This window comes from Ictalurus furcatus, chromosome 11, assembly GCF_023375685.1.
Source record: "Ictalurus furcatus strain D&B chromosome 11, Billie_1.0, whole genome shotgun sequence".
NCBI classification, from domain to species: Eukaryota; Metazoa; Chordata; class Actinopteri; order Siluriformes; family Ictaluridae; genus Ictalurus; species Ictalurus furcatus.
In genome coordinates this window covers 10,147,282-10,163,242 of record NC_071265.1, presented here as the reverse complement: position 1 = coordinate 10,163,242, position 15,961 = coordinate 10,147,282, and the positions used below count along the sequence as shown (strand labels likewise).

At 38.2% G+C, this 15,961-nt stretch overlaps 1 protein-coding gene across 20 annotated transcripts in view; it reads left to right on the top strand.

Annotated features, from left to right (window-relative positions):
• The window catches only part of dlg1a (discs large MAGUK scaffold protein 1a), a 154,139-nt gene that overhangs the window by 88,579 nt on the left and 49,599 nt on the right, over window positions 1–15,961 (top strand). The window contains exon 1 of one of the 20 annotated variants that reach the window (XM_053636762.1): window positions 7,452–10,609. The exons of the other annotated variants lie outside the window; for them this stretch is intronic. Coding sequence (XP_053492737.1) covers window positions 10,127–10,609 — 483 coding nt within the window. The 5' untranslated portion in view covers window positions 7,452–10,126. Of the gene's footprint in view, window positions 1–7,451; window positions 10,610–15,961 lie in introns of those variants that run through there. 20 annotated transcript variants of the gene reach the window in all.

Genomic DNA, 15,961 nt, shown 5'->3' with positions numbered 1-15,961 from the left:
GAAATTGGTGGAATTCTTTATTAAAGAATGAATCATCATACTTTTTATCAGTTCATAGTTACATTTTATGTTGTGGTATGTCCATGAAGCAAGTTCATTCCATTTATCAGTTAACAGTTTCTGCTATAGGCAGTTGTTCTCTTAAGTTAATAAGACCAAAAAAAAAAAAGAAGATTATCACCTAGAAACTGAAAACTGTTTACCTCTGACACTGGAGACTCCTTCCGTAAATGCTAAACAAACATATCTGTACAGAAAGCTTCACCGTATCAACAATAACATTATTTGACAACATTTTAAATAACAATCTGTTAATTATTAGGCTTCGATTATGTGCAGCATCCAACATACAAGTCCCAGTGAATTATCTGTTACTATAGAAACAGTATACAATATCGGTTGTGTTGTTGTGTTGCGAGAGGATCTCATTATATGACGTACCAGTAAAGAGAATACATTTTCTCACTTTTAGCTATAGTCAGGAATAATTTATGAGCTATGGGATTTATGAGCTATGTCCTTAAATCCCAAAGAAATACTTCCTCAGATATGGAGGAAAAGGCCTGGGAAGAAGATGGATTTTGGTGGCATCATAAACCTGGCCTGTCTGATCAATCTTTCCATTACTAATTACTAATAAGACTGTTGTCTTGCTGCAGTGTTTCCATTATTTGAATAATTTACATTTCCTGGTTAATGTTAGAAATGATGGTGCATGTTTTTATACTGATTGCTTTTTTTGTTTTTAACACACAGGTCATTACTGGTATTGCTTGACGAATAGTTGTGGTCGACGCGGTTTATAGTCAAACCGTTAGAATTAGAAAGCCGATGTTCTAGCTGTCGGTTTTTATACCCATGGTCCTTTTGTAAATTTCTTTACTAGCTTGTTGCATGCTATGTTTGTGTGTTATATCAATCAGCTCATGCTCTGAAGGCTATGTGAAGCAGAAGCTCATTGTCAGTCCCTGTTGTTCTTGCTCATGCAGATCTATTTCTGGCAGAGGCAAACCTGCAGCGCTACTGCTGATCTTTTCTAACCAACATATTTCCTGAACATACACACACATATAGAGCCTTCGCTTTCTTCCTCTCTCTCGGCTTGTGGGTTTGCAAATGTGGGATCTAGACAAGGAACTACAGACAGGTTTGCAATAATACGATTTGCAGAGATGCACTTTAGTGCAATCTCCATTTGGCTCATATTTTTAAATTGACCAATCGGTTTGTCTACGAGTGCTGTTATGTTTTCTGAATTTCAAATTCGAGGCACAAATTCTGTTCCTAATCAGGCCAGTTTGCAGTCTGAGATAAGACACGAGTCTCTTTTGTCCTGAGGAGGTGCATAACCCTCCTGGACTCGCTGCAGCTTCAGCTGTTGCCATGGCGTTGCCATGGTAATCAGCAAGCAAGGAAGCACAGTCATGTGGCAGTACTTGTTTATTTATTTCTCTTATCTGTTGAGCACAGCATTCTGAATGACTGTGTGTTGTACGGCTGAGTGATTGAACGGTCCTCAGTCCCACCGTCTCCAGAGCTTTTCCCTGTAAAATAGTGCATTAACCCCATCATCCTAGCCAGGACGATAGAGAGACACGCTTCGCTGTTTGTGACATAGCAAGGTCATAGTGAATTAGAATGGCATCAGTGCTTCTATGATGCATCGTTCGCATCTCGGCTGGCTCAGCCGTTCGAGCAGCAAGTTGTGGGCTGTGTGGGAAGGAGTTTCGCTCAGCTATGAATCACAGCAGCAGGCGTGAACACTCGCCCTGCAGACAACACAAGCATGAGTGTCTCCCTGCAGAGAACGCAGCACCAACACACTGGACCACCTACAGCTCTCTTAAAAAACTAAACACCCACTCACGGCTGTTTTCAGAGTTGGTATGAGATGTACATTGCTAGAACTAAGCAGTGTCATTAACATGTTGTTAATGTTACAGAATTGTGTTTCGCCACTCTGGTCTTCAAGGGCTCTATACAGAGCTGGCAAGTTACTGTAAGTCCTAAAGATGCATCAGGGAAAGCTCAACTTATGACTTAAGTTCTAAAGTGCTCAAGTTGAATTTCATGGTGCCCCCTTATTGATCATTTAATTCACTCATGCGTTGAACTTTTTAAATCAATCAAATTAATCAGATGGTTTCAATATTAAGTACAATATGGCTCCCATCCTCATTACTCGGCAGCTTATAAAACACCGCTTGATCAAACACATCCTATGTTTTTGCACTAGTACAGTGCAAAATGTGTGAAGCTTAAGCAAGAGAGGAAAAATACTGTTATCTACGGTCGAGAGTAGCAGCAAGAGCCTGGATGAAGATGTTTATTGTGCACACAATGCAGTGTGCCCAAGAGATGCAAAATCGAGGTCATGATATAGCATGTCTGTGATGTAGGCTAATTTTTCCTGCTTTTAATTCACTATTTTGATTTGCCAAAAATAATAAATTAATGTCAATGTATTCGTAAATTCAATGTGCTCTTCTGTAAAACTTTTTATATGTGTATATATATATATATAAATAATATACTATTACAACACAGGACTCAAGCCAGGAAGTAAGCGCAGGAGTGACGTCTTTTTATCTGGATTTAAGCTAAAGACTTCCAACGGAAACACCTATCCCTCAACTCGGGATGAGACATGAAGCACAAAACTTAGAACAGGACTATGACTAGAAACACTAGCTTAACTCAGGTACGAAACATTCATTTAACTTAGGCAAGAACACTCCTTTAACTTAGGCATGAACACTCATTAAACAAAGACATGAACACTCTTAACTATGGCATGGCATAAACAGTTTTAGCTATGGCATGCACACTCTTAACTATGACGTCATAAACTAAGGAACAGGAAGACAGACGGAGCATGGCAACATCACAACCTGGCACCATTATTCATTCCATCTTCTTCTCTGTTAGTCCTTTCTCTACTTTAATACCGCGCGATGTGCACAGCAACGCAAGGGGTTTAAATAACTAGTCACCACTCTCTTAATTACTGACAGCTGGCAACACTTGACACAGTCTTAGCGGCCATGCGCACTTCAAGCACGTGCATGCTCTGAAGCCGCTTGTGCACATTGTCGCCACACCGCCATCTGCCGGCGAGATTGTGACATATACATACATATATGTATGTATGTATGTATACGTATGTGTGTGTGTGTGTGTGTGTGTGTGTGTGTGTATGTATATATATATATATATATATATATATATATATATATATATATATATATATATATAATGTCCATGGTTTAAAGGATAAACTGACTAAGCACTCATCTGCTACAGTTGCAGCTCATTTGGCTTAAGTGTAGTTCATAATTTTATCCATGTAAAATTGAGAAGACATTTTACATGCCGTCTCCTTCGATGTCTTGGAAGTAGAAATAAACCTTTTTTGGCCTTTGCAAGAGCAACTATTAAATAATTATATTTATGTTTGTTTCCTTCTAAGCTTTCTGTGTCTTTTCATGCCCAAAACATTTTTAATGAGATACTGTGGTTGCAACAAATTGTCAGACACCGGTGCAGGGCTTAATACAGCTCCTCACTTGAGTCTACATTATATGCAAAAGGAAAAATGGGCTTAAAGCTAGCAGGTGTAAGATTTTGGAATTTCGCACTCTCTTGTAAAAAGTGCTGTTGCAAGCTATTTGCAGAACATTTCATAACGTGGGTTGTGCTGTGCTCTTCCTCCACTGCGCACATTAATCTCACAGCTGCGAGTGTACACATTTAGATGCAAGACTGTATCCCAAACCACATGATGGATAGATAGGTAGGTAGATGGATATGTAGGTAGGTATGTAGGTAGATAAATAGATAGAACTTTGTCATTGTACAAGTACAGTTACAAGGCAGCAAAATACTGTTTAGCGTCTACCAGAAAGTGCTACAGTAGTGCAAATGAGCATAGTAACAATAGTTACTATTACAGCAGCAGCACAATGCATAAAATAATGCCGATACAGGTCAAGAGCTTCAGTTAATGATCAAACATCAGATAAAATGTTATCTCTGGCATGGCATGGTTGTTGGTGCCATATGGGCTGGTTTGAGTAGTTAATAAACTGCTGATCTCCTGGGATTTTCACACACAACAGTCTCTAGAGTTTACACAGAATGGTGTGAAAAACAAAAAAACCCATCCTGTGAGCAGAAGGTCTGCAGGCTGAAACACCTTGATGAGAGAGATCAGAGGAGAATGACCAGACTGGTCTGAGCTGACAGGAAGTCTAGAGTAACCCAAATAATCACTCTTTACAACCGTGGTGAGCAGAAAGAACATCTCAGAATGCATAACACATCAAACCTTGAGGTGAGGATGAGAAGACCAAGTCAGGTTGCACTCCTGTCAGCTAAGAACAAGACTCTGAGGCTATCATGGGTACACTCACCAAACTGGACAGACTGGAAAAGGACCAGGTGATTTAAAAAAAAAAAATATATATATATATATATATATATATATATATATATATATATATATATATATATATATATATATATATAAAATATATATATATATAATATAATATAATATATATATATTTTTTTTCTTCTTCTTTCTAATCTTTAACTGTCCTGTTTGGGTGAGTCTGTACTCATGATAGCCTCAGATTCTTGTTCTTAGCTGACAGGAGTGGAACCCAATGTGGTCTTTTGTTGTTGTAGCCCATCCACCTCACAGTTCGATGTTTTGTGTGTGCTGAGATGCTTTTACACTTTATTAGGTACAGTATGCTACTACTTGGAAGGGTCTCCCTTTGCTCTCAAAGCAGCCTCAATTTTTCATGGCATGGTTTCCACACAATGTTGGAAACATTCCTTTGAGGTCCTGGTCCATGTTGGCATGATTGCATCAAGCAATTCCTGCAGATTTTTCAGGTGCATTTTCATGCTCCCGTTCTACCACATCCCATAGGTGTTCTACTTCATTCAGATCCGGTGACTGGGGAGGTCACTGAAGAGTATTGGACTCTGACTTTTGCTTTGTGACATGGTGCATTATCATTCTGGAAGTAACCATTAGAAGATGGATAGATTGTGGTCAAAACATTCCCCCGCACTACTACACCACCTCCACCAGCCTGGACTGTTGACACAAGGCATGTTGGGTTCATGGATTCATGCTTTTTGGATTTGTGCCTCAGCAGAAATCGAGATTCATTATACCAGGCTACATTTTTGCAGTCTTCTTCTGTACAGTTTTGGTGAGTCTGTGCCCACTGTAGCTCAGCTTTCTGTTCTTGGCTGACAGAAGTGGAACCCGATGTGGTCTTCTGCTTCTGTAGCCCATCTGCCTCAAGGCTCGACGTGTTGTGCATTCTGAGATGCTTTTCTGCTCACCACAATTGTACAGAGTGGTTATCTGAGCCTTTAGTCTTTAGCCTTACTTTAGCCTTTCTATCAGCTCAAGCCAGTCTGGCCATTCTCAGTTGACCTCTCTCATCAACAAAGAGTTTCCATCTGCAAAACTGCCACTCACTAGATGTTTTTTCTTTATTGCACCATTCTGAGTAAACTTTAGAGATTATTTCTTCAGCCTGAATAAAATACAAAGAATAAAAAGACATATCTGGCCAGCAGAGGGCTTGAATTGCTCGCTCTCACCCGATATAACTGAGCCTGCAATGCAAAAATATGAAGAAGCTCACCAACATTTCCCGTTAGTCACTAGTCAACTATCATGAGTTCTCTAGCTAAAACGACCTCACAACTGAGTAACGATATCAAGGCTGATTATAATCATTCAATTTCTAGTTTACACATACGTCATGCTCTCTCATGATATCTCCTGCCAGTGACCAGGTTTTCAGACTTCTTTTGACATTTGAAGTGATCTGGCAAATTGCATATGCATACCAATTTCCTGCCAGTTATTCCCCAACACCCTTGATACAGCGCTGACTTTGAATTATTGTTACAGGATTGTCATGTCAACTCACAACAGCTTAGTTACAACATATTATACAGTGTTTTCCCGTTCAGGAAATATCACATTTTTCTCTTTTATCTTTTAACACAATAATCCTACACACTGTAGCTTAAAGTTGAAGGTCATGCATACTGTAAGTTACACACATCTCCACACAACTCCAGTAGTGAGAAGCACCTAAGTCAGTTATTATGTCTGCAATCTGAATATCAGTGTGTCCAATTTCTGTATTAATGCCTTCCTAATGTGTGTATAACCCAATAGTGTGATCCATTTAGAGACCATTTAGATATTTGCTGTATATAAAATATTAGGGAGAGTGGTTTGTTACTTTGCAGATTAATTACTGCTATCTTCTGGGCAGTAAAATGGAAGTAATGTGGTTTCAAAGTGGATTGGAATAACTTTACCATTATACTCTATTTAAAAACATCACTGACGAGAATAAAATCACGCTTTCCTGTTCTTTACTAACTTCCTTTTCTTTGTCACCATGTTTCACTACTATTCAAGCTAGCAGGGCATTAGCAAAAACATCTGAATTGAATGCAGAACCTCAATTTCATGTCAGCATTCATCAGCTGATGGGCATATCAAACTGAAACTGAGCAAGTTTACATCACTAACGCTAAGCACTATTAGTAGGGTAGGATTACTTTGTCTTCTCTAGACTCCATTAGAACGCCATGCATGCCATGTCTCAAAGCTCTCAAGATGCACCAGAAAACTCTGCAATTGCTTTAAATACTAATTATATTAAGATTCACTTGATTTCCCAGACTATTGTAGTGTCTCAACACCATTGATTGGGATTGTATAAAGCAACAAAACAATGGATAAGCAGCACTTATCCTTGAGCTGACACGATCATTTCATAGGAAAGGTTATGATGATTTATGTGTAAATTCTAATAATGAATAATATGCTATTGATGCCTGGTAACATTTTATTTAGATGTTTACAAATGGCACATTTAGTTCCTTTATATATATCTACAGCGGGCTATGGTAGAGCGAGTTGTCCACTAATCGTAGGGTTGACGGTTCGAGTCCCGGCCTGCATGACTCCACGTGCCGAAGTGTCCTTGGGCAAGACACTGAACCCCAAGTTGCTCCCGATGGCAAGGTAGTGCCTTGCATGGCAGCTCTGCTACCATTGGTGTGTGAGTGTGTGTGTAAATGGGTGAATGAGACACAGTGTAAAGCGCTTTGGATAAAAGCACTATATAAGTGCAGACCATTTACCATTTATATAGTACAAAGTTTGTATAGGTAGTACAAACATTGTTATAGCTTTTTATTTTATGACTTCTGCAGTATCGAGTCAGTACAAAAACATTTTAGATTCTCTTTTCTACACAAAACACTTTTTTTGTGTGCACAAAATTAAATGTTACAGAAAAATGTTTGTTTGTCAGTACAGAAAGCAGCATATTAAGTGCTAAGAGACACTTTTCAGACAAAAAAACGCAATGAAAGCTGCTAGGTTTTGCTGCAAATATAAGAAGTATGTGTGACTGTCAAAGTCTCCAGAAGAACCGTGACTGGTTCTGCAAGATGCTCAATAAAACTTACAGCTCATTTCCTTATAAAACTGCACTAATTCTACCTGAGGCTACTTTTTTTTTTTTTTAAGCAAAGGGGCATCACACCAAATAGTGCCTTTGTTATATTTATTACTGTTTACTGCTCTTTATAGTATTTTTTAAAATGGCGAAACATTTAATTTAATTATTTTTGAAGGCATCTTTGCTCTACAGCATTTCCTTGCATGTGCCTAAGACTATTGCACAGTACAGTGTATGTATGAAAATGAATTATTATTATTTGTGCTGGCTTTTTATGCCTTTAGTCCATAGCTGTGTAGGTAGATTAAAATGCACTCGTTATGTCTCAAATGTAGCTTCTTGTCAAACCTCACTACACTGAATGTTCTTTGTCTGTTATCCTGGTGATTTGCTTCAAGCACAGCACTTGTGTTAGCTAGGGCAGAGAAATGGAAATGGAAGCATATATGATATATGGGTGCAGTCATCAGGAAACACTCAGTCGATGTTTCCTTCCATGGGCCTGTGCTAACACAGGATTGGTCTACACTTTAGACATTTTTCTACATGTGAAAAGGCACTGAGGCAAATGCTTTTAATGGGAAGAAAGGATGTCTTTTTTTTTTTTTATTTAATATGGGTGCTTCCTACGCACTAGTTTATTCCTACACACTAATCACTCAATTGCTTGACAGCTACCTACCAGGGAAAGTATTAAAGTAATATTACTTTTCTTTTTAACTACAGCTCATGCAGAGTCATAGAACAGCTGACCATGATTGGAGGAGATGATAACTGCTGTCTTTTATACATATGAGCCAACAGATGATTGTGAGGGGCTGGTTTCGTTCCAGTCATCAGGGCATTGTGGTATCCCATCAATCCCAGAGACCCGGATCAATGAACCATCTTGGACTCCTGAGTCACAATCTCCAGAGGAAACACTTTACGCTTAAGAGCCCAGGAGATGATGTTTAGAGGTTCTGTACTGTTCACCATAACATGTTAGCATTCAATGTCTGAACGGTTGCCATTCTGAAAATGTTAGTCTGGGACTTACTACGGTACGACCCACAACAAGTTTGTAAAAGTGATACAATCCCAGGGCTGGTCAGCGAGTGACATGATTAGTTGAGCTTGTCCTTTTTTAAAATCTAGTGTCCCAAAAAGGCAGGTTGTGGTCTTAAAAAATGAATGGAATGCTTTCTTAAATATATGGTGCAAAGAAGCCATTGGGCAAATTATTATAACTCAGAAACTAAAAAGACTTATGGTATTCTTATTCCCTGACCTAGTGAACTACTGTAACATGAGGATGTGTTTTTGATAGAGAAGACAAAGCACTTCTGTAAGTCACTCTGGATAACAGTAAATGTAAGTGCACTGTAAGTTAATAAGTTCATTTAACTCAAAAAATTTGAGGAAACTAATTACCTCTAAATTTTTAAGTTGATAAATCAATTTCTTTAAGCCAAATACACTTAAATATAACAAAAAAAATTTTAAATGACAAAGTTTGAGTTAAATTTTTGTTATATTCAAGATCTATAACTAAATTTATACCAACAAACCGCCCAAACTTTTGCACAGTACCATACGCAAGCAGTTTCTACATTTCTGCAGTCCCTATGTGCATGTGCGAGTGAATGTGACCTCATAAATTGCGAAATTGATCTGTGCTTTGGACGCAATTTATGTGTTAAAAATAAACATGCAATGATAATGATAATTTTCCCTAAACATTATAGGATTGAGTTCAAATGTCATCAGCTGCTCAGCTATATATGCATGTATCTACCCTACAAAAGTTCCTTTGGATAAAAATGACAAGTCAAGAAATACATTTGATTGTAATATGCAAATGCATTCCATTCCTGTATCAGAGAATGTGGGTTGCAGCCTCTTAAAATGCAAATGCTTGTACATCCGATATCACTGAAACAGCGGTGCTTTCAGATGTTTTTCAGATGCATGAACGTCTCCTATACTGTTAGTTAAAAGCCATCTACTGGAATTAAATAAGCATTCGTTTATAGGGCTTACAGTAAACGGTACCATTTAGTTTGGAAAGTATTGTGGAGTGCAGACAAAAGTTAAAGGTCTGCTGTACATCCAGTACACCATGCATTTATTCTCTGTGACCTATTTATGACTTGTGCTAATTCCATGAAGGAGAAACACAAAAGCCCTGTAAATCGGAACGGCACTGTGCAAATCTCCCTCTACTGCACAGGGGTGGAACTTATCCCAGACGAGTGCTGAATGCCTGAGCTGAAATCAAGAATGGAGCATTGATTATTCATGCCTGTAGGAAAAAAAAAAGTCTGTGCTCTGTCATGTGTGGTGCCCATTGGAGCTCATTAATTGGCAAGCAAGTGCAGGGAGATGAGGGTGAGTAAGGCAGAGGGAGAGAAAGAGGAAGAGAGTCACAGTCCAAGAGAAGCTTGGCAGAACAGTGGAAGCAGGAACAGAGGGGGCTGGAAGAAGAGGAATGGACTGGATTTACTGCCACTCTGTGTCTGCTTTCTTGCCAACAGAAGGACAAACGTCATACTCATGGCTGTGCCCTTTTCTCTCTGAACCGGTGGAAACTTAATGCCTTTCTCTGGATCCCTTCTGCCAGGAAGATGACCACCTACTACCACAACCATGAGTATTGCGCAAGAGCTTCCGAGGACTGCGGTATTGGTGTCAGCAGAGTAACTGCTAACTGCGTTCAGCCAAGGATCCATCAGAACATCCAGTCTTACCAGAGCATTCTTGTTCACCCACAGAGACAGTCGCTACATCTCCAGCTTCAGCAGCAGCCACAGTTCCACCAGCTCCACCACCACTTCCAAAGCCATAACCATCAGCAGCACCACCAGCATCATCCTCCTCCTCCTCTTCCTCATCACCTGCCTTACCAGCCTGCCCAATCCAGCCAGCAGCAGACTCCTGTGGGCTTCCACCCACACTACAGCTCCTGCACTTTACCTGCCTCCAGCAAGAGCAGACACAAGTTCACCACCCTGAGTGTTAAGAAAAACCTGACGAAAAGCAAGGCTAAAGTGAGAGCTTCTGCCAGTGCCTCGTGGCTTGAAAATTCTTGGGGTATTTCATTGGAGAAGGTATGTGTTGCGGTGTAATTCTGTGCAATATAGTAGTTCAAAAATTACGAAGTTGTGTGATACCCAACTGCTTAGTGGAATCCTAGGCCGGTACAATCTGTATTTTGGGCTTTCGTCTACTGATCGGAAGGTTGTGGGTGGGAGGTAGGACACGACTATTCAGTTTTAAGTTGCTTTAGATAAAGACATCAAGCAAAAAAAATAATAAATCTATGAAGTGTGCAAGGTTTAATACAGTCTAAACAGCTATAATAAATGTTTAATAAAGGCAAATCTTTATTTAAGTTCAAACTGGAATATTACATGCCTACATGTTTTTGGTATTTGATCTGTATAAGACTTGTGTATTTTGGTGCAGAAACAAATGGGCTTACATATGTTACATATGACTGGGCTAATAGTTTTCTTGGAAAATTGTATAATGCTAGGGAGTAGGGCTGGGCAATATATCGATATAATATCGATATGGTGATAAATGATTACACGATATACTTTTCTGAGATATCGTTGGTATGATGGTGCAATTTTTTTTTTTAACGTTTTTAATGATTACAGATTAAATCCTACTGAATGGATGCCATTGATTTGATGTAATTTTTAAAAAAGCTAATCTTTGTCTTTGTAATCATTTAAGAAAACTCAGCTTTTTGTTTATTTTACTACTGTTTTGTAAACAGTTTGTTGGCTAAATTATATATTGTGATACGCATTGTATATCGTGGAAATGACCTCAACTATCGTGATGTGATAAATTTTTTGTCATATCACCCAGCCCTACTAGGGAGAGTAAGTTTTATCAGTAACATGCTTAAATATGAACGAGTCCTTAAAGTGCACCTATTATGGTTTTTCAAATATTACCTTTCATGTAGTGTGTTATAGAGCTGTTTGTGAATGTAAAAACGTCTGCAAAGTTTCAAAAATCTAAGCACAGGACAAACAGGGTTATTGACTCCCAAAAGAAGGAACCGATTCTAGAACAACTGAATCGAGTCGTTAGTGATTCCAGACTTACTTCCTGTACTAACCTACGTAGGTTTGTAACAAAAAGCCTCGCCTCTGGTCTTCATCGGCTGCTCGCGAACAGACCGAGCTGTTGCTCGTTATGGCAGTGGGCGTTTCCTTTTCGACACACGCTGACTGTGGTAGACCAATCACAACAGACTGGGACATCTGACCAGTCAGAGCAGAGTATGCTCTCCAAAAGGAGGAGTTTAGAATGTATCCTTTAGAATGGATCATTGAACGAGTCTTTTGTGATGGGGGGGGGGTGTAAATCTATTGCATGAGAGCTGTAAAACAAAATTAGGCATGTTTCAAAACCGTAATAGGTGCGCTTTAATTGAATATGTTGACAAAACAGACTACATTGTTATATGGACTAATTAAATCAATGTCGAAGGTTTTGATGTAACCTTTGACCTTTCAGACACGATTCAGGTTAGAACTTGAGGCCCCTGATCAATGCTAATGATTTTTAACATCCTAATCTTTCCTGTTACTGTTATGACAACATACTATGTAACAAACCGGCAATACTGGTAATTATACTATCCACACCGTTGGCCTGTAAAAGATATCATCTTGTAGTTTGTGGTTCAGGAATAACAGTGCTGCAAAAGCTTGGGTAGATGCTCTTTAGAATGAATATAGGCCATTAGGAGTATTGTTTGGGTACTTAAGGACATTTGCGCTGTAGGAGCTTCCTCTGGCTCTGTGTTGGCTCTTAATTCTTTCTTGGCTGGGTGGTTTGTCTGTGAATCAGCTGTTAGAGAGTGCTGAAAGCTGGGGAATCGGATGTGTCCCACTGGCTCTTTCTCTCCTCTCAAACGCCTGCTCTGCAGCCTCTCTCACAGCAGGTACATACTCGGCTACAGCTTCATGTACCTTTAGAAATGACGGGTACACTGCTAATGAGAATCTTAAGTGGGTCTGTGTACTATGTTTCTAAGGAAACCCAGCTGAGATTAGAACCTCATCTCCAGTAGGGCACTACGTACACACACCAAATTAATTAAGCTACAATTCAAGAGCAGTGTATGTTTATATTATGTACCCAGTGCAGTGTATTGTGTAAGTAATTGGACTGAGACTTGTTTTTTTTTTTTTGGTTGGGCACTGTTTTGGCTTTGTCTGTAATTGACAGAATGTTTTATTGAAAATGAATCAGTGAAATTAAACTATAAACTATCAAGTTAAAAAGCAGGATGCCAGGTATATTTGTTATATTTACATTTATATTTAGTGGTGGACTCTTGAATACAGATATTCAATTTATTATTATCTTATTGTTTTAATGCATTGATATTATTTAACACATCATGTGTTGCTCCCACAGACATTAATGAACATTAGCAGTAGCAGACACAATAGTATATGATTATATAAAATAAACTATAGAAAATGAAAAATGTGTTGGATTAAATCACAATTAAGCACACTCATCATTTTATCATTGACGGATTGGCTTTTATATATTCATCTACAGAAGTTTTCCTGTTCGCTGATAGGTTAATTTGACATGTCTTACAATACCTGGGTTCATGTAAAAATCTACAAAATAGTCTTCATAGATTTACCTGAAGCTCATTCTCACTAGGGGTGTAAACCTCCGGCTTCCACACAATATGATACAATTTCAATTCTTAAGGCAACAATTCGATATTTGATGATACCACTGAGTCTGCTAAGATGCAGTAACTATAAGATTTCGATTATTAAGGCAATGATTCTATATTTTATGATATCACTTAATCTGCACTGAATTTAGTAGCCTCCAAACAATGTGACCAACTTTTTCAGAATGTGTGGTAGGCTTACTGTTAATTTGCAAATGATGGTGATGTAGAGAAGGATTATTTTAAGTATTAGAGTTACCGGTAAATCCCCTTGTTAGTCTATTTACACATCAGTTTAAAAATAAGAATGATTTTTTTTACACATTGGTTGCTGTTTTTTTTTTTTTTTTAAATAATAATTGATTTATAATAAAGTATAATTGATTTGATTCATTTCAGTAGTTTTCTATTAAATCGATCATTGCCATTTCATGGCACGGTTAACTGCTCAGTAGAAAAGCTCGAGACATCACAACAATCTACACTTTGAGGACCAGTTTACATTCACCATCCACTTTATTCGAAATACCTGTACACCTGCACATTCATGCAGGTTTCTGATTATCCAATCATTTGGCAGAAGGGCAATGCATAAAATCATGCAGATGCAGGTCAGTGACAGCTTCAGTTAATGTTCACATCAAACACCATAATGAAGAAAAAGTGTGATCCCTGTGTCTTTGATCATGGCATGACTTTGGTGCCAGATGTGCTGGTTTGTGTGTTTCAGAAACTGTTGATCTCCTGGGATTGTCATACATAACAGTCTCCAGAGTTTTCACAGATTGGTGCGAAAAACAAAAAACAAGCCAGGTACAAAACATCTAATCGTGAGGTGCATGGGCTAAGACAGCAGAAAACCACATTTGTTCCCACTCCTTTCAGCCAAGGACAGGCTATCATGAGCACAGACTCACCCAAACTGGACAGTTGACGATTAGAAAGAGAAAAATCACCTGGTCTTTTTCTGGTCTTCATCTCTCCAGTTTCAATGAGTCTGTACCCATGAGAGCCAAACTGAAGCTCTTGACCTGTATCTGCATGATTGTTAATTTTTTTGTTTTTTGCATTGTGCTGCTGCCACATGATTGGCTGATTAAATAACTGCATAAAAGAGCAGGTGTACAAGTGTTTCTATTAAAATGGAAGGTGAGTGTATATTTAAATATGGCCCATGATTAAAACCATTCAAATGTATTCTAGAATTTTGTTCAAAAGTGGCGAGTAAATGAAATACCCTCGAGTATTTGCTGACTGGCTATGGGAAATGTCTCTGTTTGCTTGTTTCTTATGTTTGGGCAAATGGCTTCTTCCTGTAAAAGCAGGTGGTTCTTAGCAGCGTGTACTGACTAAAAATACTAGACTTTCTTGTATAGGTAGAAGCTAGCTTGTGAGACTGGATGCGATACATTGATTAGCCTCCAAAATAGAAAGTCCAGATTATATTAAGCTGAAAATCCATGATAATGGCTTGTAGCACTCTGGGGCAGTCTGCTATGGACAGATGAGAAGATTAGCTTGTGTAAGAGTGGTGGAATGTGGAAATCAGTGAAAATGATCCACAGCATAGCACTTTATCAAAAAAAAACCAAAAAAAAAAAAAACCCCAAACAAACAAAGTGTTTTATGGCCATATATGGCTGCCAGTGACTCTCTTGATTTAATTGATGATGGGAGTAACAATGGCAGCGGCTAGAATTCTGACGTGAACATCTTTACTGTAAAGCAATTTCATGAAAACTCTCTGATTGTTCAGCAAAAAAACTGATGCCAAACAGTAAAGCAAATCCGAGGTTTTGGCGGCCCAAATAGTTATTTGTTTCTCCTGATGGACTCATGGAATTTAATATGATTGTGGCAAATAGTACATGATTACAATAAGACACAATATGTTTTAGTGTTGTAATACAGTGATAACAGGAGGACATAGAAGACTGGAGAACAAAGATATAATACGCAGAAGGGAACTCTGTCACACGCTATTCATGCTGTAATATTTTCAAATGAGATTTAACCTGCCGTTTTACTCTATACAATGTAGCATTCATTCTTCTATTTTATAAAGCCCCTTTTTAAGATTTATAAATGGCTTTTCTGACTGAAAAAGCAATCTACAAGGAAAAGTAATATAATTGAAATGTTATGATTTGCTGCAAAGAAAAAGCAATAATGAAGCTTGATGTACCGTATTCAATAACTAGTAATGCCAGTTTTAATGTGATTATTATAATAATAGTTATTGTATTTGTTGTGTTATTACTGCCTTTGGTAAATGCCTTTGGTTAATCATGTACATTTTCATAAACATTTATTTATTAGTTTGACTTTAATTTTATTTAGAACGGGGCGATATGATTGTGATCTCTGAGAACATTGCAGTTATCATCACTGCCTTTATAAACACTGACCAAATCCATCCAGTACTTAGAGTTCAAATGTTTTGTATCAATCCTGTGTCTTTCCTCGTTTATTTTCATGAAATGATTATTTTTGTACTGTAGGGGTGTCCTATTATAGGTGTGTTACAAAGCCAAATGGATTATTTTCCTGTAACAGCATGTCCCAAAGCCACAGCAAATTTGCCAAAGAATTTTTGATTTATTAATGAATGACACTTCATACATTTTTATTCACTTTACTACTGTGTAACATTAAAGAAACAAGGTTATCTTTACAAGGTACTGTTATGACGGTTCTCCTCATGACAAGAAATCTTACTGACCCTTAAGAGTGC